Below are 24590 nucleotides of genomic sequence, written 5' to 3' on the forward strand. Positions count from 1 at the left end.
ATATACATATTTTATTATTTAAAACAGACAAGTGTATTTTAATAATTACTCAGTTGATTAATCATTTAGTAATCTGATTACAGATGCTATGCACAGAGTTGTTTTAAAGTACTTGCAACAGAACTAAAAGTGAGACCATATTGTACAATATCATGTCTTTGAAAGGTCATGGAAATTGTCCAATTGTCATTTTTTATTGTGTCATGAAATGTATTTACACCATTTTGCATACCTTTAGTGACATACAAGCTATTATAGATAAACTATGAGGCAAAGGTGTATTTATCCCCCTAACATGGAAAATGTGTTTTATGCAGTTGTTCAAGAGGTTGAACTGCACTCTAAATGGCTGTTTTAAGAAAAATAACTTGGAATCACAGACTCATTTGGGTTGGAAGGTTGCTGCAGGTCTCTTGTCCAGTCCCCTGTTCAAAGTAGGGGCCACACTGATTTTAGACTAATTTGCAAAAGGCTTTGTCCAATCAGGTCTTGAAAACCTCCAAGAATGGAGATTCTGCAGTCTTGTGTGAGATTCCCCAGATGAGATTAGCTCATTTCTGTGTCACAGAGTATTTATCAGCACTAATACGAAAGATAAGTAAGTAGAACCTTGTTAATTAAATTTAAAGAGCCTGCGTAATGGAACAGTTTCTGGGAAATGTGAATGGTTATTGAAGGTGGCTAAATAGAATGGCTATTTAAACCACAGGAGCTTGTATTTCAGTTCTAAACCACAGTCTATTTATGCTTTGTAGTATCTGTGGTAAACAAAGAAGAAAGCTAGATGAAAGCCAACACATCTGAAGGAAAAACAAAGAAATAACAATTGAGAGTGGCTTTTGTAGCCAACTTTGTTTGGGTTTTCTTGAATCTTTACTATCATCAAGGTTAGTAATGAGCTGTATCCAGACAGGTATATATCTGTTTCTTTTCATATGAACATGTTTTCCTCCCAGATGGGATATCACATGACTGACGTTAAGATTGGATTGTGATGTAATTGGTATAAAAGGCTTTTGTGAGGATTTCTGACATCTATTTGAATAATACCTGTTAAAATCTAACAGATTCTTTTTTTTGTCCTATAATAGCTTGCTATTGTAGATCACCACTATAAATTTTCTGATTATTCTTCTCTGGTCTCAGCACTAAAAAAGTTATTTTGGAAGCTGCTGAAAATAAATTTACTATATTTCCAAAGAGATTTTCTAAATTAAAGCTGCATTAAAAACTGCTCAAGTGGGTTGATCTGATCTTGCTGTTCTGGTGCATTTCAGGTATGGGAGTTGTAAAAATAAAGCCTGATAATGCTGGTAATATAGCACTCCCTTAGATAAAGCATATAGTAGTAAGGGCGAATTACCATTGGAGTTCAGGAATTGTTTAGCTGCATCCCTGTATTCTTGAATTACATAACCAAAAGATCTTTAGAAGAGCTTGTCTGTATCTGGATTTCATTTTAAGTGCTTTTTGCATATATATCCATGTATTGTGCATATTCACATTTGAAGTCAAACTTCAAATCTTAATGAGATTTTGTTCATTTATTTTTTGTTTCAAAGCTTCAACTAACCTAGTGTAGATTTAGAAACTTTTGCTAGTATGTTAATGTTGATCATGAGTGTGAACTTTGTTTCAGTGTTTATGTATTCACAGAAAGGCGCAGACAGTGATCAGCAAAAAAGTTTCTTTGATAGTACAGTCTATTGTATTCAGTGAACAAGCAATAGATAAACTAGAAAAAGCACAGTGAATGTTTACTGAAATAGCTGTATTGACAAATTTTTTCTGCATAGACCCATTTATATCTTCACTTTGATGTTTGATATTAACAAGTCAGAAATCATAAATGATTTCCAAATTATAGTACTTGTTAAACAAGTTTTTTTTTTTCTAAGAATTATTGATAAAGAGAACTTTTGCCATTTTCAGTGAGTGCTCTTACATAAAAGGCTTCTCATGTAGGAAAAAATGGTTGACTCTAGGCACTTGTAATGAAAAGTAAAGCGTTTAGGACCATTAGTAATTAGCTTGACTCCATTTCAGTCATCTAGCAGCTGTTTTAGCTAATTTTCTGTGATCTTTATATGAGTGCATGGTCACCATAATACCTAGAAAACTTGTAGGCAAACTGAGCAGAATGAAATGATATAATGCATTAGTTTTGTAGGGCTTAGCTGAGCACTTCAGTAGCTAGAAAATGAAGGTGTCTTTTCTTCTTCAGGTCATACTGATTTTAGCTGAAGTTTCAAACTAATCATATAGGCTTTTACATATTTCTGTTCCTGTGAGTATAGATTCTACCCTCCGAGGATTAGTTCCAGTACCTGCTGGAACTGTGTCTAAACCACGACAAGCTGTAACCTTCTTTTACCTGCTGTAACTCTGACCCTGCTGGTAATTCGATTAGCAAGGGTATGCGGCAAAGATTTTTTACATTTTTGCATTGTTTCTTTTCAGATGTCTGTTGTGTGATTTGCTGCAGGCTGTCATTTTTGTCTGCCATCCAATGTATGTTGGCGAGAAGGTTGTGTACTAGTCTTTGTGTCTGGTCACAGAAACAAATTCATGCATCTCAGCCAGACCATTTTGTTATTCCTTTAGAATTAAAAGCATATGAAACAGATGCATCTTAATAAGTATTTTTTTTTATAAATAACATTTAAATAACTTAGAACAATAAAGTTCAAATACAACTTAAAATAAAGTTTAATGCTGTAACAACAGAAAAAGCATGTATAAGGATGGAAAAACAATATTGAAAGCTGTATGCCCTAACAGGAATTATACAAAAGATAGGATATGTTACATAAAAAACCTTAATATGTCTGAATTTTTGCTTCATCGTTATATAAAATGTTAATTTGTGAAAAGTGAGATGAAGTACATTATTTAATCCTATTCTTATTTTACATACACTATTTGAAACATCTTTTAGAGCAGCATTAGGTATTTGTTTCATTAATAGATAGGAACATTTTGTGTTAGAGTAAACTTAATTTTTCCAAACTAACTCTTTTATCTGAATACAACAATAAACATTTACAAGATTATATTTTTTTTCTGATCATATAGTTTATGTATAGGATATCCGTTTCTTGGGGGAAGTATTTAAAATACTGCTCAGCCTCCACATTTACTATTGACTTGATAATCTGACAACTCATTCCAGCAGCCTTAAAGTCTGACATATTTTACACAACATTATCATCTGCTTATTATTATTATAGCAGCCATATTTAAGAAGCAGATAGGGTTTTTTAAATAAAATATTATCAGATAATCAAGTAATGACTTATTCTTCAGGGTAAATTAATTTAAGAAACTACCCAGTTACAATGACTAAGATAATGATTGTACAACTCTTTAGAATTTTTTACAACTTTTAGTTAGTAAATCTGGTTTTGTGTATATTTTCAAATCTTTTACATGTAGTCTCTTAAAAATAAAGATAAATGCGCAAGTCCAGCTTGTTCAGTTTCTCAGTAGTATTCCAGCCTCTCTTGGTATCTTGTCAAATAGTCTTCTTAAAAATAATCTTCCTGCTGGAACTAGTTTTTTATAGATCGTTTGTGATTAGGATATTGCCAGAGGAAGAAAGTGGGATGCTCTGTGTTCTTTCTTTGTTTTTTTACCTTTCATGGGGACTCCTTTGTGGTTTAATGTAACAAACATCTCCTTTCCTTTGTGTGTCCATTTTGCAGAAGCGTATGTGTTATAATGGTTTTCTTCAATCAGTTCTATGAAGTTGCAGTCCTCATTGCATACTTTCTGTTGACAGGAAATAATAAAATAGAGTAAAATAAGTACAAGTGCCTTTTGAATATAGATTAGGGAAGATGGGAGAAGGATATGAATTATAAACCCCACATATTATTGATATTATAAGAAATAAATTGGACTTCTGAAATCTGAGTATTGAATATTTTAGCTTTGTCTATTCCCACATAGTATTCCACATTTTTAAAAAGTATTTAAGCTCTAATCACTGAATTTATTACATGGACATAAAAGTCTAGTATGGGATGTATGAGATAAATACAGGGTACATTTTAATTTGTTAGGAATCTGTTTTATACAAACTATACAGATGCTACATCTACAGATACGTATCTTTAAGATTGTACGTGATGATTGTACACACAAGAGAAGTTTGCATCCATACCTTTCCATAGAGTCTTCCTGACTTGTTCATTGCCAGAAAGTATTCACTTTCCACTCCTTTGATTGCCACTATTCCAACTGCCACTGTTCGGATTTCTAGAATACCTGCAAAGGCACACAGTAAGGGCTGTAAGATGGTTGTTTGCTCTCCAGTCAACTTAGAAGGTTTAGTTGAACTTGCATTCTGTAATACTTCTCTGTTTATTGAAAATCTGCAGAAAAATTATATATTTATTCATGTGAAGAAGGGGATAGACTTTAAAAATCGTCTGCATGTGATCATGTCTGCACAAAGCCACTTGAAAATTGTATGGTGATAATTTTTAAGTGTATGCTGAAGTTGCGATGTTAGTAGAAGTAGTATTTCTGCTTTCAAAGAATCAGCATGTATTAGAATTTATCAGGCTCAGGGTTTCATTTGGCAGAATTATATACGTAGCCATCAAGGTTCATAAAATTTGCGTAAAGCCTTTATTTTGAGGACTTGCGGAGCAGTATCATCTCCTGGAAAGAGTGTAAACCTTAGAACTTGCGAGTGATAGAAAACAGACCACAGTGTCTTAAATAAGATAAAGTATTTGCTTGACCTTTGTATGCTTTTACGGCTGATCGAAGCTGTAAAGATACGTGTATTTGAAAATCATTAAAAACTGCCCTGAGAACTTATTTATTCAAAAGCAGAAGACATTTAGAGTTGTTTTCTATAAACTACTTATATTTCATCTCACTGATGTGTGTCTGCAATAACTTTCTGTAGTCACTATGATACATTTAAGTTACCTGCAACATAAAAAATATTCTTAATTAAAAAAATATCTGCGCAAGGGCAGGAGGATGGTGCAAGTTTTTAAGGAACACCAGGTGTTTCCCAGCTTACATATTATTGTTGTTGATTTAAGCAATAGTTTAGAGTTGTACTTCTGAGTTTGAGCTGTTTTCTTCCATATTGAGTCACCTACAGAACTGTGCAGTAGCATCTATACTGTGACTCTTGGATCTTCAAATGGGGTCTTTCAAAGGCAGCCAACTCTAGGCAAATTCCAATAGCTGAGCATGGGGGAGACAAGGGAGGGATGGGGAGAGAGCAGCTTGTGTTAGATTGTCACTTGAAAGGAGACCTTCCTCTTGAACAAAACATTTCCTCATTTTCTCTTGCAAGTTTGTATTGACTCTTCACAGGCACCACACATGATAAGAATTTTTCTTTTTTTGTTTTTCTAGAAAGGTATTACATATTTGTGATATTTCTCCTTCCCTATACTTTTTTTTAATATCCCGATGTTCTTTGCTTTCTTTACTGTTCTGTTTTGCTTTCTTCCTTGATATTACTGATGTGTCAGTCCTAGCGTGTATTGCTTAATTTTTCCTTCCTGTTTTCCCTACCAGTAGATCAGTTGCATCTTCCCATGGTGTGTGCCCTGGTGGGCAGTCATCTCTGAACACTTAAACTTTTGTAGTTCTCTATAATGCTAAGCCAACTTTAAGTAAAGCTTTTAGAATTCTTTGACAAGTTCCACACGGCTGCAGGCTTTGCGACAATCTGTACAAAGGGTGATTTATAACTGAAACGTACAAAAATTATATTAACTTTCATTTAAATTTCACTTTAGAAAAACCACAGTGAGGCTGAAAAACAGATTAACATCTTCATCCAGCCAAACAAAGAACATACTAGTGGAAGGGATCTCTGGGTCATCAAGTCCAGTGCTCTGCAGGCCTGGGAATTGCATCAGATCATTCTCTTTTCATAAACTTTGCCAGTGCTAAATTGGAGTTGTTACTTCTTTGCCCCCAGTGTTTCTGCCGAAGGCTGTTCCAGAGTTTGATTTATTTTAATGGCCAAAGACTCTGTAGTAATTTGCAATCTGCATTTTTTCAGCGACAGCTTATATCCAGTTGTTCTTTTGCCTGTGCTGGCCAGGAACTTAAGGAGAGCTTTTTTAAAAATCTACATTTGAGTTTTCTATTTATACAGAATTTGAAAAATGAAAGATTCAAAATGACTTCTTAAAACAAGGCATGCTAACAGGAATTGAGATTTCCTTAAGTAAGCCGATGTTGGCTGAAGTTAGAGTAGTAAGAAATACTACCACTTCTAAAAAGGAAATGCCAAAAGCTTTTGTCCAAGGCAATATTATTATTGGAATTTTTACGTTATTTTTTAGTTTGGTGTTTTGTTTTTTTTTCTGACGTAGATGGTGACATTCATACTAACTCGTAGAAATGATTTTATTTGGGTTTGGATACTTGTTTTTGTGTTTTATTGTCAGTGGAGACATAAATGTTTTTCATGTGGAAACTTTACACTATCCATACAGAATTTGTTATAAAATAGAAATTTGGGACGTAAAAATATTTTATAAGCCTCCTGTATAGCAAAATCTGAATGGCAAAATAAAAAGTTAGCTCTCAAAGCTTTATTCTACTATGTGTAGATTTATTATGTTCAGATCTTTACATGGTTTTCCATATTATTTGTTAAAATCCCATTGTGCATAAAAATAAGTGCATTTTAATTAAAGACAGATAATTTGAGATTTATATTCATATATTGTTACACACATTCAGTGCTATTTTCTATATTTTTATGTGGTTCTCACAATTTCAAGCAATTATGTACTCCCAAAATTAGGGCTTGCACTCACGTAAAGAGCATTTGACACCCTGACTGAGGGGTGATATGAAATCCAAAGAATGTTTTAGGTCATTGAATGGCACTTTTCTAAAGATACTCTGTGTATCTCTCCATAAAGCTTAGTGAGGGAACACCACATGAACTCTCCAAAACTGTGTTGTTACATTAAAAATGTAACATTTAGCAATGTTAAAAAGAAGGAAAAAGACCACAGAGAGTTCAGTGGAAGTAGCTTGTATATTCTTGATTCTTTGCTCAGAACATCAGAATTAAATGGTCTATCATCAATTGCATGTGCTTGTTTTTCTGTTCCCAGTTCTAGATAGTGTCTTGTCTGTTCTGATGTGTCTTAATGTATCCTTGAAGGGAAAACAAAGCATGAATTTTTCCCTTTTCAGAAATGTATGTGATTTAGGTCTCTGAGGCAGCATCTTACATGCACTTTTCTATTTGAGGTGCCAGTGATTCATTACTGAGTTCCTCTCTCTACTTTAAGGTGCATGACACAAGTTCCTTAAGCATTAAGCACATCTAAGCTCTCTTTTCTTCTGGTGGCTGTGCCTCAGTAATTCTTCTGTTCGTCTCAGAAATGTAGTACTGCTGCAATTCATTGCATATTTTTTTCCTTAAATGACATAAATTTTGAGAAAATGGAAACACGATTTTTAGCAAACTGGGAAACGTAACACTTCACTGTGTAGTTAGAACTGTGATCTCAGCTAATTTTAGCTAAGAATTTGATTGATGATCTTTCAGTACATAGGCTTTTGTATGGAACTCACTTGTTTTCTGAATTACAAAAGCAGGAAATTTCTAAAGGATATACAAATGAAGAAAATAACAAATCCATAAAGCAGAGAAAGTAAGTTGTATTTTTCTCTCTTGGTCCGTTTCCTTTTGGTATCTCTATCAAGTTAAGATACCACATTATATTATATGACATTATAGTCATATTGGTCTGTCTTTATTTTGTATGTATTCCTGGTACTCAATCACTGTAAGGTTGTCGCAGCTAGGAATCTAATCCATCAATAGGTGTCAAGAGGTAATAAAACTGTTCAACCAAAATTTTTGCCAACTGCAGATATTTCCTATTTCTTCTATACTTTCTGTAATGATCTGCTACTGGTGATTCTTGCCAATGGGATGCTGGCTGAATTACATTTGGATCTGAACTGGTTATCGTTATGCTTTTAGTGTATATGGCCTGTTATACAGTTGTGACTGTTAAATTCATCCAGGTCTGTGAATGTGATCTTTTTAGTTAGTTCTTTTTTTTAAAAAAAAAACAAACCAACGAACAAAAACCAAACCCCAAAACCTCCTCTTTCTTCTCTTTCATTTTGAAATTCTGCATTGTTGGAGTGTCTTTAATAGACTAGCCAGGAACAACATTTGGCATGCTGGAAAGTAACCCGATAATCTCGTTTTTCTATAACACAGGAAGAGCTTTGCTTCTGAGTAGTTGACAACAAAACAGTAATATACTCTAAAGATTAGCTTTATAAGGCTGATGACCTGAGTTAAGCAAAAATCAGCAAAAGCTAAAGTGTGTATGTTTTCCAGTATACCATTTTTGACTGCCTTTTAAGACATGAACTGAGTTAAAATGTATTAGTTTCATTGCTCCTCTGCTGTGAACCTAAGTGTAGGTGGGCTTCAGTGGTCATGCTGTTTCTTGTTAGCTGATTCATTGGAAGGAGGTAAACTTCTACATCCATAGAAAAGTTGTAATAGAAGTAAACCTACTACGTTGTGTTATGTTTGTAGGCCATTTTATACAAAAAGGCAATAAAGGCAACAATTCTGTCCTCATTAAAGCCAAGAGTAAGATTTCTCCTAATTCAGTAGAGCCCGAATTTTATCCATTAGGTATTTCCTTCAGTGAGGCGGGGGAGGTATAGTCTGCTAAAATCTTTTCAGACAAAAACCACACAAAAGTAGAGAAAAATGCAGAACAGGCACACGTGAGATTTGTCTGTGCCACTTTTGTGTTAGTTTATGTAGCACAAGATACTTCAGAGAAGTTATAAAGGACTAAAATCTACAGTTAAAAATTCTACTAAGGGAAGCCTGTTCTCCTCAGCTTAATAGTAGACCGTTCCTTGTCATATATTAGTAAGTCTATTCTTATGTTCTTCCTTTTGAAGTAAAAAGCTCTAATCCTTTCAATCTCTATTCATGAAAAGGAGAAAGCCACCAAGGTAGGATGGGAAAGAGAAAAGTCTTATATGTAGGTTGTTTAATTTAAATTGTCTTTTAATACTCTTAATAACCAAAATTACTTTAAAGACATGCTTAAATTGATAAGATGATGATGATAAGTTCAGAAGTCCAGACTTCAACGAGGTCTTAAATATCCTCAGTTTAAAAATGAAAATGTAAGTTATATTTTTCAGTTACTTTATCTAAAGCATCCCCATAAAAGTTCAAAAGAGGTTTAAAAGAAAACTTGAATATACCACAAACTAACTGGGAAAGAAATCAGATTAAAGCCAGAAAGAGAGAGAAAAAAAACCCCAACAAACCAAAAACCAGCTGAAAATGAGAATACAAAATTGAAAACAACTGTAATTTCTATAAAATCAGCATGAAATTCCAAACAATTTTATATGGTTGCATGGTCAGTGTATCAAATGTAGCTTAAAATTCCTGCAGTGAATGAAGTTTCTACGAAGCTGAAATTCTGTCCTCTGTACATAAAAGACACTCAGCTAAGACGGGCTAGAGGTTCTCTGTGGAAGAAGATGACCATGGATGCTGGCAGCAGTCTTTTTAACCACTTGGTGCAAATTACATAAGAGAAAGTTGATCTAGAATCCGGTAGAAAAAGAACCACAAAGAAACAAAACAATTTTAGTGGGTGAAATATGTATTGGGTTTTGGAGACAATTTACATAATAAATGAGGTGGGTTTCCTGGCATTCTGGTCTAGAATGATAGTTGCTCAGGTCTTTACAAGCAGACACTTTATGTCTGGACTTAATCCTTGACTGTGGCCTGGAAGACAGGATGGTACCTCAGGCTGCAAGTTTATGTAGAAAAAAATGGCATTTAGCTACATTGGTGATACAAAATTGGGCATTCTCGTGTGAGATAATTCATTCCTGGCAAGTGGTGTTTGATAATCTTGTTTTTAATCACCTCATACTAAGAATCTTTATCTGAATTAGTTAATATTTTCATATTCACATTTTTCTCTTCTTATTTGTTAAACTATTTTGCTTTTACAACAAATTAGACTGTGAAATTCTATTTGTTTTAACAAATCTTTGCTTTTATTGCTACATAATCTGTTTACAGATTATATTAAACTGATTTCTAACTGTATGCAGCTGTAGCTGTATAGGCAGTTTCTGTGTGTTTGCCCATAACATCCTCAAATAATAATATCCTATCTATAACAAAGTAGTGAGAGCTTTGCAATTTAGCAAAACCAGTGCTTTTTGTCTTTAATCATTTGCAGCCAAGCGGCTGAAAGAGCAGTTGCGATTCTTGTTCCTGACAGCGGTAAGCAAACCAGTTAGTGCAGCACATTACTAGAGATCCAGCAAGTGGTTAACGACCTGTCCTGTGGGTCTTTGGAAGAAGAGAGCAGAACCACAGAGCTACATAGCTTTTTAAATGCTAGGAACTGCCCAAATATGTCAGGTTATAAGATGATTGTTCAAGAAGACTTTGGAAGAGGTTTTAAAGTACACATTGTGTTCAGTCCCTCATCAGCTGGCTCTTTTTCGAAACATTTCGTATGTTGCCAATATCCCATCAATATCTATCACAGAACGTTTCTGTTCACTTCTCCTTGATTTGTTAGTATCAGAGTTTCTGTAGACATTAATTCAAAGAGAAATTTTAGCATTTTTGCCAAATCCATTTGGCATTTTTCAGCAAGACCGACAGCAATTTCATCCCATTTTTTTTTCCGTTCTGTTACAAACATATGTTATGAGAATATGTTTAAGGATAAGATGGAAACTGCTAAAAAGACTTCTGTAGTCTTCTAAATGCTGGAAAGAAGGGAAGAAGAATGAAGAATATGGGTTTTAACAGAAGAAAAGCAAAAGCAAATGTTCAGAAGCTGGTTGTTATGTTACATTCTCATTATTTCATTTTTTGAAAACTAGCTAATAGATAATATATTTAATGCTGATTTTTAAAATATTCTAAATGCTTTACAATACCATATTTTATGTGATATTTACAGCACTTTATTGCTTGAGGCCCCTCTGTGCACCGAAGTTGAAAAAACCAGTCTGTTGCTGATTTTCAGGGGTAGGGAGGCTGGCAATGACAGTTAAGCACTTGTGAGGAAAGTGTTTGTGAAACTCCCTTCTCTTTGGCAGAGTTGTTTTAAGATAAAATATGTGGAATCTCAAATAGTGAAAGAGGGGCAGAAAATACTTGGATGGAGAATACATCAAAACAAGTTGAAACTTCTAAATTTCACTAACTCGTATTTCTAAGTAATTAAATTTGGAGCACATATTTATGAATTCAAATGACCTTTGCAGACAATTCAAGGCCAAGAAAAATGCTCTCGTCATTGCTTACAAGACAGTGTTTAACAGTATTTAATGTAATTTGTTCTTTTGTTCTGGGATTTAGTAAGTTAATGTTTGTGCCTCTTAAAGCAAGAAAATACAAACCGCGATGCTCAATCATACAGTATTTTGGAGAACTCCACGGTGTTATTAGCACGTCTGGGCACTGGTGAGCCAGCACAGTGAATACATTCATTAGCTGGCTTGTTAGACTTGAAATGTTTTTCCAGAGGAGTCTGTCAGTATTTGTTTTCTGAAAGAAAATCAATACTTTCATGGGATAGTTTTCTAAGTCATTGGTTTCAGGAAGCATTACCCGTTTGTATCTCTGTTAAAAGAATCGTGTATATTGTGAAGTATTTGTTTATGCTTAAATTATTTTGATTCTTAATAATATTTTTAAATGGATACGGCCTAAATTTCATTTTTAGGTAGAGCATTTCTGTGCTCATTCTCTCTCAAATATAAACTCTAATGGTAAGAAAAATACTGCAAATAAAAAGTATTACTTAAAGAGGTATTTTAATATGATTTAATTCTTTTTTACCCTTCCCCATTATGAAATTACGGTTGATAGAAAGTAGAATTTGCATTTGTATTTCGTACTTTCCTTAGCAAGAGATTGAAAGAGTTTCGCAGGTGGTACCTCGTAGAACTTATTTTCATAAGGTTTGTAAGTAGAAATAGATATACAAGTACATGCTACAATGGTTTTCAAAGCAGACTTCTCTTCAATTTCAAAGAGATTGTTTCCACTCCAGGAGTTTTCTGTCTATGGGTATGATTTTAATAAACAGTTAATTATGGTAACAGAAAACAAGCTGGTACATAGATTCACTGTCACTTTCTTTTTTAAACTGTCGTATGTTGCTTCTCCTTGTGATATTCAGAATTCTGATTTATGGCATACAAACATAAAAAATATATTGTTGTTTACAGCACAGACCAATATAAAAGGCTAAACGAGCTTTTATTTAGAGGCTTTGTGCTGTATCCATGTGTGCATTTGCTGTGCGTGTGTAGACAATCTGAAGCACTCCAGATATGAATATGACTAAAAATTATCTGCACACAAACAATGGATCTGTCAAGGATTTTCCATAGAACAGTTAAAGCTACTGCTTCAGTGAGGTGCCAGACATCTGGATACCATGGACAAATATTCAAAGCACTCAGAACTCTGAGGTTTGTCCAGAGTGTAATTTCCAAGCAGGAAAGATGGTAGTTGTCTGAGGAAACATGATTAATGATAGAGATATTCCTTGAGGGCTGGATGCAGTATATTGTTCCAGCATCCTCAAGTAGCAGAATTTGCTTGTAAGATTTAGTCCGTGCGCAAAACATGTTTGATTAGGCATAAGTAGCTGATGTTTAATTACCTTTTGCAATTCACTAGGCACAAAACCAGCAGGCAGGCTGAATTTCAAAAAATCAACTGATTGCTAAACAGAAGTCCATCAAAGTATTTTTTGTACTTCTGAGGATTTTAATTTATTGATCATTTAAAAGATTCCTTACTTGACGTTACATTATCCATACATTTCTCCACTGTTTGCCAGTTCTACAAACTGATTAATACATGCATTGCTAGGTAGAATAAGTTTATAATAAACCACTCTCCTGGTGGAATTCAAGAGCTGACAGATAAGTTAGTCACAGAATTTGAGCCATGTCAAGTCTTCTGAAAGAAACTGCTAACTCAATAACTGTGTGAAGGTAGTATAAAACCCCACAAGTTGAGAACCAAACAGAAGAGAGAAGATAAAACAGGGAACTAAAATGACTGTTTAGAAATGCTGTTATTTTACTTACAAGATCTGTTCTTTGCATGTGTACTTGGACTTGTGGGTGTTTTCCTTTATGACAGAAAAGGAAGGAGTAAGCGGAGTTCCACTCTTAAGTCTGCATTGTTCGAATTTACACAGTTTCACATGCATCATGAAATGTATAATCTGGCTTTCTGAATACGTGTTCCTGGTACCACAGCATGGAGAGTCTGGTTTGAATCTTCCAGATTGATGTCTAGGAAACATACCTTTTTCCTCACAAACTTACCGTATTTGATCTACAGTGGGAAACATTAAAAGCTATAATACCTTTTCTAGTTATTTTTCAAAGTGAATAAATGTAAAGCAGTGCTCATCAGTTTACAACACTCAGTAAAGCTTACCTCCACTAATTACTGTAGTGAGGATTTCGGTGACCATATTGCAATGAATTACTGCTGAAGAGAAATAGCCTTGAATTTCTGAATATTCTTCCTTACTGTGCAATATGTTTGGCCTCAGTTTTGTATAAACTCTCTGCTAATGTTGATGAGTTAGGTTTGTAAATCAAATGCTTTATTCTTCATTGAAAACGGTAGCATAATAAGAATTAGTCTAGGATATTCTGGCTCTAAATTGCCTTTTCTCCTTCTGTATATATCTCTGGAACTTTAGAACTTTGGACCACTGTCTCCAATATTTCTCTTGATTTGATCTTCAGAACCAAAAGGGTGTGACAGTTTTCACTGAAGCAGGTTTTAAAAGTATTTAACTTTTCAATTTAGAGGTCTGACTTGTGAACAGCAGTATATAATAACAACTGAATAACATCCTGCCTCAGGCAGGCATTCACTTCAGAATCATAGAATTATAGAATCATAGAGTAGTTAGGGTTGGAAAGACCTTAAGATGTGAAGTTGAACTTCTCATTAAACTTTTAAGAACCCTGCATTCACTCTGCATTTCATATAAATATTTTCTTGATCAGCCTCTTACACAGCACGTAGTAATTCTCATTTTTGCAGGAAACTACATTTCCCTCCAATAAAAATTGCCTTGGAGCTAAACATGTGGTTATAATAAAAAATAATATTATTTTTTAGAATTAATAGTGTCATGTAAAAGCCAAGTCTTAATTCTCAGTCTGAAAAAGTGCTCTCTTATTACAACATTAGTAATGTACTGATATGAAAAATGGGAAAAAAGGGTGGAATGACCATTTGCAAAATATAATTTTTTCCAAGCAGTAAAAAAAATAGTGATTTAATAGTTTAGAGTTAAACTTGTACAACAAATACTTTCCCTACAGCTCGGATGAAGGATATTTCTAGTATTCAAATCTTTTGTGCCGATTTCACTAGAATAAATGATCTTTTCAAGCTTTGCAGACTTTTAGGATCTAGCTTCAGAATAGCAAAAGTAAATGTAAACCACTGCTAATTAATCTTCTCACAGCAAAATGAGATACATCTGTTCAGTGGTGCGAAACTTCCCAAATTCAGAGTTTCAGTGTCTAATGCTATTTTGATTATTTGAAACTTGGAAAGTACCACATAGGACCAGAGCCTCCTGTCTCTCCAAATTCTTCCATAATGCAAAAATCTTTAAATATATTAATTTGTTCTTTGATGTTTGTTACTATGATATGTTGTCTTTTCATCTAGTAAAGAGCTGGTGTTTTGGTGTCTTGCCCCAGCATCACTGCAGATTAAATTTCCTTCCCCCTTTTCTGGGTAGAATTAGTAATCATAGTTGACATTGAATTAGCCGTGTCATTTCTATGAAAGACTTTTTCTTCCATTTTTCTAAGGAGAACAGGAGTGCATATTCGCATACCTTTTCTGTGTATAAGAAATCAAATGATTCATTATCTGAATTGTTTTCTGAAGAATTTCAGTTCCAGGAGCATTTCATGTGCTCTTATGGCTTATCACCTGTATAATCTGCAAGCGGTTGCAAAGATGGCATAAATATAACATGGCACTGTATGCTGGACTTAGTTTAAGGGGCAAAAGTACATCTAAAAACCTGTTCTTTTTATATGAAGTATTCCCTCACCCTCAAGGTCTAGCTGCTTTGTTCTGTGTATTGTACTGTCTTCAGCCGTTCCTGTGGCAGCTTTTCTGGTTCCTGAAACATGCTTGACAGAAGGAATAGCAGAGCCATATTCTGCAAACTGAATCTAAGAACTGCCTTCCTGTTCTTTCAGGATAATTCAGAATTATACATTGTTGAGAAACATTACTAAAAGCTGTTATTAAATGCTCATAGAATGATCATAACGACATTCTTGGTGCTGAAAACTGTATTATCAATTTAAATATAAAGTAAAATGCATTTTTCATAGTGAAAATGTTCCCAGATGTAGCTAATAACCAAATTAATTAAAATAAGTAAAATTTAGAAAGTGGACGCATAAGAAAGAGCGTTGTGCAGTATTCCAGAGCTTGAATGTATACTAAGGGGCCTCTGGCATAGCACCAGATACTTGTAAATGGTTTGAGATTTTGGACAGTAACGTTTTGTTTCACACAGTTAAGAGCACTTCATTCATAAACACTGCAATCTCTGTTGCGAGAGAGAGCGATCTTTACTCACTCTAAGTACTAATATAAAAAGTAGGGCAAGCACTACCCAACTAAATATATTTTAGTGCCATTTCCAAATCAGATCTGCTACTTGGTACAGGAACAGCTGAATCCAGACATCTAAATATATCAATTACAGTGTCTACAAGAACACAAGCAGGCAACGTGTAATTCGTTCCAAGGTACAAAATGCAAGAAGCTGCTAAGAAAATCATCCTAACCCCTTGCTGCACCACTGAGTGGGAATTGATAGAAGCCATCTGGTGCACTCTTTCTGCCTTCAAAACACTACTGGACATATTTATATGATATGGTCTCTCAAATTGTTCTGGTTTGCTGCCGAGAAATAATTTAGATTTAGTTGAACTTTCAAGATCTATATTAGACCAAACACTGAAATATAAACTAATAGAAGGAGAAAATTAAAAACCCTCAAATTCAAACCCAATCTAATAATTTAATCCAATTCTGATAAATAAATCAGGATTTTTGCACCTGATATTTATCCTATCTTGCTCAGTATATGGATCAAAATGTGTGTCAATTATCCAACAATCTTCTCCCCCTCCCCCAAATAGTTTAATAATTCCTTGTCTTAATTTTGCCTAATCTCATTCATTTACTTCTAATTACATACTGTTTTTACCAGTCTAAAATTTTTGTCTAAGATGAAAGCCTGACTTCAGGGAAATCAGTCTTTAGGTTTTGACAGTAGAATATATGCCATTACACACAGGCAGCACTTCGAAACTCTTTCTTTCTTTACATGATCGGATACTTATAAAAGTCTGACTGTCGTCCAGTTAATCTTTAATTCTCTTCTAGCTTTACAATTCCATAGCAAAACTGAGAAAAACAGCAGCATCAGTGGCAGTGGAGAAAATTATTCCTCTGATTCAGGACCAATTGCTGTTACCAGAGCAAATGTATAATGGGAGCTGTAGCCACATTTCTCTTTTATTTTGTATTTATTTCTGTCATTTTTTAATCTGCCTTTTAAAATTCAGCTGAATTATTCAGTTTGAAAATCATGGGGTTTTTTTCTGATTTGACTTCAAATGCTAAGAAGTAGAGGAAATCGGGTGTCAACGATTTTGAGTCCGATGATACAAATATCCATGCACGCACTTAGTTTTGCCCATGTGCATAGTATCAGGAAGTCAATGAGAAAAATAATGCAACTAGTGTCATTTAAATATTGTCTAGAGGCCACAGCCTTTCTGGGCTTTGCTTTTCTCAAGCTTTACATAGAAATGGTGTCAAAGCTTTTTAGGGAAAGTTACTTTACCCTAAAAGTAGAAAGAAGGACTCTAGAACTAAAGGCTGCACATATTCCAGTGTATTGTGATAGAATAGCATGATGATATCTTTTGAAGAGAAGTTATCAATCATAGCTAAAATGTAAAAAGTTATGGAATAAAATTAGCAGTACTGAAAAGTTAACAGAGCATAGGACTAGCCAAATAATATGAAAGGTTTCTTTAAACTTTTTTATTCACTTTAACACATTTTTATTGTGTTATTGGTTTGTACAAAACCCAGTTTCCCATTGCTTTTGTTCTAATTTTTATATCCCCATGTGTGAATCAGAGCAGTTAAGTTTATTTCAATTAAATTATCATTGTTTATATCAACTGAAGAAATATACAGGGGACATATAAAAGGGAAACTATGAGATTAGAAAGCTGCCTTGGGTTGTTACACACTGGGAAGTTCGGGTTAGATATAAGGAAGAAATTCTTTAATATGAGGGTGCTGAGGCACTGGAACAGGTTGGCCAAAGACGTGGTAAACGCTCCATCCCTGACAGTGTTCAAGGCCAGGTTGGACAAAGCCTCGGGTGACATGATCTAGCGTGACGTGTCCCTGCCCATGGCAGGGGGATTGGAACTAGATGAGCTTAAGGTCCTTTCCAACCCAAACCATTCTATGATTCTATGATTATTACCAGTAACCCCACCTACAGGCTAGTTTAAAAGAAGGATTTTCATATATATCCAATGCTGCTTAACTCCACCTTTAGTTACTGAAACATTCTTAAAAACCTAGCCCTTAGTGACTTAGAGGTCGTCTCTTAAAAAGATTCTTAAAACGTTTTGATAGAAATTGCCCTAAAAGAATTAAAGTCAATTTTAACATATTAGTAAAATTGGTATGCCATAACAGTCATCTCTCAATTAACCAGATGAAAGTATTTAAAATCTGATAGAAACTACTTCACTTTCTTTACCAGCTAAGGAAAGTTTCCTGTGGCCGTGAACTGCATAAAGAAGGATGTAAGTTCTCCTGTGCCTGTAAAATTGTAGTGGTTGGTTTTCTTGGCTCTCAGAGCACACAGGTACTACTATATCACTATATGGTGACTGTTTATAATAAAGTTATCTGTGACCAGTCTATTCAAAGATTTAATATCTCAAATTCAGATCCATCCTGCCATATTATTGTATTGGCAGAATTCCAAATTTCCATCTCTGACAGTAATTGAACAACCTGTTTGATAGACTACAGTGCAGTGCAGTGGCATAAGCATAAAGTCATACTTTTGATATTGAGACAAATGGAAGATTTCATACCACTCAAGCATTTGATAACAGCTTCAGACAGGGGCCTTTGGGAATGCTTCACTTTCCAATTTCTCTGCTACAATTCACATAATTCTTATTTTGCTTTTTATACATATTGGTGTCATGAAGTTTTGATGAGATCCATAGAAGTAATACGTCAGCAGCCTGTAGCAGAATATGTGGACCCCTTCAAAATCTGGAAAACAGGTAGTCTATGATTTGTAGATGTTTGAAAACATGTATTTCATCTAATGGACTTAAACAAGGACCTTGTTCAAGCAGGAAGAATAAAACTTTCTCTGTAAGGAGGCAGAGTAATGGGTAGAGATTTCGTCTATAGGTTCATAGAGCTAGGGGACTCGGATGAAGATTAATGGGTTTTTTAATATTAAACTATGGGCTGAGTAGCAGAAGCTGTATGTGCAAATAAAAGGTTTGCAGCTCTTTTTTATTTTTGTGGAGGATTTACATGAAGCTTGTGTAATATTGTGATTGGCAGACTTAGTTTGCAGGCCTTTTTTTATTCTGCATTGAATTTATGATAATTTCTACTCTTTGTGGTGCTGTTCTCTCCTAGTGTTTGTAACATAAAAGTAAAAGTTACTGTGGAACACTGAACTCAGCAGGAAATTTTAGAACTGCCTTGAAGACCATGAAGTTAGAACAGCACCGAGCTTGGCTGTACCCATAATGGTATGTCCTAAAATATATACAAAAAACCTGATCTTAGTAAAGAATTTGCTATGCTTTTTGCTCTGACTGAAACAATTAAGGCTAAAGTGGTGAAGAAACCTTTGCTTTCTTTGCGTAAAATACTTGTGACTTCAGCTGTACTGAACAGGAGCTGGAGAGAAAGTACCAAAGTTGACTAAGATGATTATTTTTTACCACACAAACCAAAACAAAGTGCTTCTGCTGTTCTTAACTTGGTCTTTTTGTGCCACCTTAATTCCTCTGTGACTATCAATGGATTCTTGATTCATATGTGAATGCAAATGTTTGTGCTAGAACAAAATTTACAAAAATATATTTCTACAATGAAATATATATTTAGTATAAATAATGCAATTAGTTTCTACTGAGTAGAGAAATGTGGAATTGTGGTTTATATATAGCTCTGTGGTAGTAGAGCTGAAAACCCCTTCCATTTATTTATTCCATACTAAATATGAATTTGCACATGTATTTGAAAAGTAATAACTAAGTTGAATATCCTAAATTGGGGATATTTTGGTGTGTTTGCACTCTTAAGCCTGCTTCTGGAGTAGAATAAACAGAGAGCAACATTGCTCCTAGATAGATATAGATAAGTCATTCTAACTTGAAACTCAGAAAGACATTAATGGTGGAACAGGAATTTGTGCCCAGTCTGTATTATTGATGTTATGAAATGATCTCTTAAAGTAAAAGCACATGGATTTGCAGAAACAATAGTTGTTATTTGGCATCTTTTAAAATTAACTCTTCAAGCCATTGATAGGCATCAGTAACAAAACTTATTTTAGTAGAGCCAAGCTTTTACAGACGGCATGTATTTGTCCCTTTCCTAATATGGGTCTTTCAACTCTTGAGCAAACTTTTCCTAATGAATCACAGGGTTAGATATCTTTTCCACTAGTCAGTAACTTAACTCCTCCACAGCTGTGCAATATTTTTTACTTTCAACAGCAACTATTTAGACTTACTGATAGTTCTCTATAGTTCATCAATAAGTCAATATGAATAGAAGTGTCATATTTTGACTGTTGAAGAGAGCTAATGCTGAATAATTACTTTCTCATGTTGCTTACATCTCTTGCTGTTGAGAAAATATTTCAATTGAACACCATGCACACAGAGAAGGAAATAGTTTTTTCCTATAGAAATCTATGTTAATGAAAAAAATATGGCACAGTCTGACAAGACTTTTTTGTACAATACCACCTGTGAGGTGAATTGCAGCACATGTGATTACAACAGATGATGTACATACAGTTCTTTACGAATCCACTAACAGAGGCTAGTTTGGGATGCAGCTGCCAGATAGCTGTTAGGAGGAAAACAAAGAAAGAAACCATCCCACTGTGATGGGTCTGGAGGTGGAAAAGAGTAAACTCACAAAACAGGAGCTATAACTAGCAGTTCTACTTTGCTAAGCTGAGTTCAACTGAAAGTGCCCGTAGCTGCACTGTTGAAGTATGAACAAGAAGACACTATAACAAGTTGTGATCCAAAATCTTCAATATTTACAGTGCTGTATAAGAGCAGAAATATCCTGCATTTTCCTGCATCACCTACAAAGGGGTGATCACCTTCATTCCAGTTTTGGAATTCATGTATCTAATTTGGGAAATAAGGAGGATTCTTTCATGTGCAATTTGTACAAAACTAAAGTTTGTTGAATTTTGTCATATATGGATAAGAATACCCCAAATAAAATGGTAAAACAGGCAGGAAAAAATGAATAGCTAATGTGAAGAGGGAGAAAGGGAAAAAAGATTTTTGTAATGGAAGTCATACATTTTAATTTAGCCCTAGCAGGAAAAAAAATTGTGTATCATCTTATGGATACAAGATGATTACTTGCAAGTGAGTAAGAGAAAGTCAGGAAATATGGTTTCTATTATTTATTTTGTCTCATACAATTGCATAACAGTGGCTACTTGCACATTTTTTAAAATATCATCTGAAGTGATTTCGAAATTAAAGTACCCTATATAAGCAATGGGGTTTAGCCTTAAGTATTACTTTTTGAAATGTCTCTTGAAATGTCCCTTGAGTACTTGTCAGCACTTTTAGAAAATTGTCTCTGGGATGTCTACAGATCCTGTCTGGAAAGACCAGTGCACAGAATATGTACTCATGTTTATGTAATATTTTGTTATCTAAGAAGAAAAAGCAGTATTAGTATTTAGTCTTATTTTGGCAAATAGAGGTATTTGTTACATTGCAAACATTAAACAGTTCTGAATAATTCCTTCAATAATTTCCTCCCAATAATTATAGTAAATATATCTTCTATCACTAGATCATTTTCTGCTTAAATACTATAGCCATTGGAACTCACCACATTCTCTTAAATAATCTGGATGGATCAGAGCTTGGCTATTCACCACCTTACTAAATTAGGGAGTTTATGCCACATATGTTATGAATCACCTGAAAAATCCTACTTTTGGTCTAGTTTGGTCTAATGTTAGTTTTAGGATTTTGGTATAGACCAGTTTTGCTTCCAGTGTTCCTTCTGGATGAAACTAGCAGTTCAGAAATTCTTATTAAATAATTCAGAACGTGTCTGTCCTAGAACAATATGATTAAAATAGAGGAATTAAAATTCAAAACTCTGCATTACTTAGCTGAAGAAAAAAAAAATTGCAGAGCATAATTTCCTCAAAAGATGTGGTAATAGTTTCCTAGAAAGATGTGGTAATCTTCCCTCCCCCCCCCCACTTAATTTTGTTGCATGACACTTACATTTAGTAATATAGATTGAATTTCTCAAGTCACACAAAGATGCAGTCAGAAATGAAGTATAGTAAGTAATTTTAGCTTGGTATTTATAATCAATTAGCCTGAGTACCAGTTTGCTAATTTGAACATTCTGATTGAAATTGGTGTATAATATTTTAAAAGATTGGTTTTATTAATGGCTGCATTATTTTCATTGCGTAACTCAAAAGGCATTTAAAGGGATAAGTGTCAGAGGCCTAGAACTCTTGCCATTTACTTTATAGTTTGACCAGACTCTCCTAAGGCTACTCTCAAAATTCATATAACATTTGGTTTTCTTTGAACTAATAAATATTAACTACTACAAACTCCAATACCAATTCACCCAAATATATGGCTGTTACACTGTTAGTAATGTAAGAAAACATGCCAGACTGTTTGCCTTTTACAGCCTTAGTAAGAAAACTAACTTCCTGACTGCTGAAACAGATGCTCAGACAGAATGCTCAGCACTTCAAAATATAATCCCTGTACTGCAGGATGTAAAAGAGAGCAAGAGGTTCAGCACACCTGTGTAGTTGATTACATTACTAAGTGCGAGGAAGAAGGGCACAGCCAGCCCCTTGTAGCTGGCTAGCAGTGAGAAGGGAGGGTTCATTACAGGGAAGAGGCTCTTCATGTGTTTACCCCACACTTTTTATGATGTCTCTTACCTCATGAGGTAGGTGGTAGTATTTGTTACCTGACTGGATGAATGGTGTTTTTGGAATCATAATTTGGACATAAAGTATAAAAAGGTTTCTTTCTTTGTTCTGACTTGTATACAGTGGTTTAGAGTGCTTTAAAGAACAACTATCTTGCCCTGGAAATTATATACCTTTTTATTTGGTTTTGAGTTTCAGTCTTTGTTGGAAATATTGACCAGGATTTCCATGCTCAGTAAAAATTGTAAAAGGTTAAGTTGGAAGAATGGATCTTAACTTTAATTGAAAGAATGACATTTTGTAACCACTTAGTTTAAAAGTAGCCCCTCGAAGTTGTATCTAATTTAGCTTTTGATTAGAAACAACATTTGTAGTCAGGGTACTGTTTGAGTATTTGTCATGTTTGCAGCTCTGGTATGTTGTCAGAAATGTGCTTAGTACATGGCAGAGATTTCGTTTTGTACTGTCGTAACATGGTTTTGGTAAGATGGTGCTAAACCAATACAAGCAACAGTGCTAGGTGGGGAATTCCGTTGGGAGGAATCTCACTTTGAGCACAGGTATTTGTTCCTGTCCTTATGTAAAGGTAATATAACAATTTTTCACTGTAGCATTGGAAAGTGATATGGCTGTGATGGCTTCAAGGCTTTTTTCAGATTCAGTTTCCCTGCATAAGCAAATGTAAAGGAAGATCTTGTACTGGCCTTTCCCACAGCATATATCTGTTTCTTGTTGCAAGGTGGCCCTAATAAGCAAGTCTCGTTATTTGAATCATTTTGTGCTGAATTTACATAGCTAGTTCGCTAAATCCTTGTAAAATCTCACCAATAAGCACTCAAGAACTGCTTGGATTTCTTTGTATCATCTTACACATTACATGCAGTCCCTTAGCTGTGTAGGCTATTCCAAAGGAAATAAATCAGCATGGTAGAATTGAAGTTGCTTTTGCTGGTGAAAGGTGCACTTTCCAATTGTACTAGTGCTGGCTGCACTCTCTAGGATTCAGTTATCCTTTCTATTTTACTTCAGAGTTTCTGTCAGGGAGTACAACTCTTCTTTTCACAAGGGCTTTTCTGCAGAAGCTATGTAAGCACCTAACTAGAGCCACAGTTTTCCCAAATCCATCTGCTTAGTGGCCAGGTGAAGAGCCTGAACACTTCCACTCCTAGAGTTCATGGGGACCACTAAAGGGAAAATCTATCATCACAATGTGATGTAGTGCACGTGTTCTGGAAGAAGCTAGAAGGCTCTTGTAGTGAGCACCTGCACACACCTGACAAGCATCTAAAACTTCACATTTGCCACTACATTGCTTACAGCTGCTGTGCATACAAACAGCCTGTGGAACTACAGCACCACGTCACCTTAGGCCCACTGTAGGAGAGGATCAGGTTCGAGACCATCTTAAGAACCTGAACGTGCACAAGTCCATGGGACCTGATGAAATCCATCCACGGGTCCTGAAGGAGCTGGCGAATGAAGTTGCTAAGCCACTGTCCATCATATTCGAAAAATCCTGGCAGTCAGGTGAAGTTCCCGATGACTGGAAGAAGGGTAATATAACCCCCATTTTCAAGAAGGGGAAGGTGGAAGACCCGGGGAACTACAGACCAGTCAGCCTCACCTCTGTGCCTGGCAAAATCTTGGAACAGTTTCTCCTGGAAAACATGCTAAGGCACATGAAAAACAACGAGGTGGTTGGTGACAGCCAACATGGCTTCACTAAGGGGAAATCCTGCCTGACCAATTTGGTGGCCTTCTATGATGGAGCCACGGAACTGATGGACAGCGGCAGAGCAGTTGATGTCATCTACCTGGACTTGTGCAAAGCATTCGACACTGTCCCACATGACATCCTTGTCTCTAAATTGGAGAGACATCAATTTGATAGATGGACCACTCGGTGGATAAAAAACTGGCTCGATGGCCGCACGCAAAGAGTTGTGGTAAATGGCTCGATGTCCAGTTGGAAACCTGTAACGAGTGGTGTCCCTCAGGGATCGGTGTTGGGACCGGTCCTGTTCAACATCTTTGTCGGTGACATGGACAGTGGGATTGAGTGCGCCCTCAGCAAGTTTGCCGATGACACCAAGCTGTGTGGTTCGGTTGATACGCTGGAGGAAAGGGATGCCATCCAGAGGGACCTTGACACGCTTGTGAGGTGGGCCGATGCCAACCTTATGAAATTTAACCAAGGCA

The 24590-nt window shown here is 35.2% G+C and overlaps 1 protein-coding gene across 1 annotated transcript in view; it reads right to left on the bottom strand.

Moving 5' to 3' along the window:
* Positions 1–2628: 2628 nt before the first annotated feature.
* The window catches only part of FGF7 (fibroblast growth factor 7), a 31809-nt gene continuing 9847 nt past the window's right edge, over positions 2629–24590 (bottom strand). The window contains exons 3-4 of the mRNA XM_030498186.1: positions 4166–4269; positions 2629–3771 (exon numbers count right to left, since the gene is read on the bottom strand). Coding sequence (XP_030354046.1) covers positions 3577–3771; positions 4166–4269 — 299 coding nt within the window. The 3' untranslated portion in view covers positions 2629–3576. The remainder of the gene's footprint in view (positions 3772–4165; positions 4270–24590) is intronic.

This window comes from Strigops habroptila, chromosome 9 (genome assembly GCF_004027225.2).
Source record: "Strigops habroptila isolate Jane chromosome 9, bStrHab1.2.pri, whole genome shotgun sequence".
In the NCBI taxonomy this organism is placed as follows: Eukaryota; Metazoa; Chordata; class Aves; order Psittaciformes; family Psittacidae; genus Strigops; species Strigops habroptila.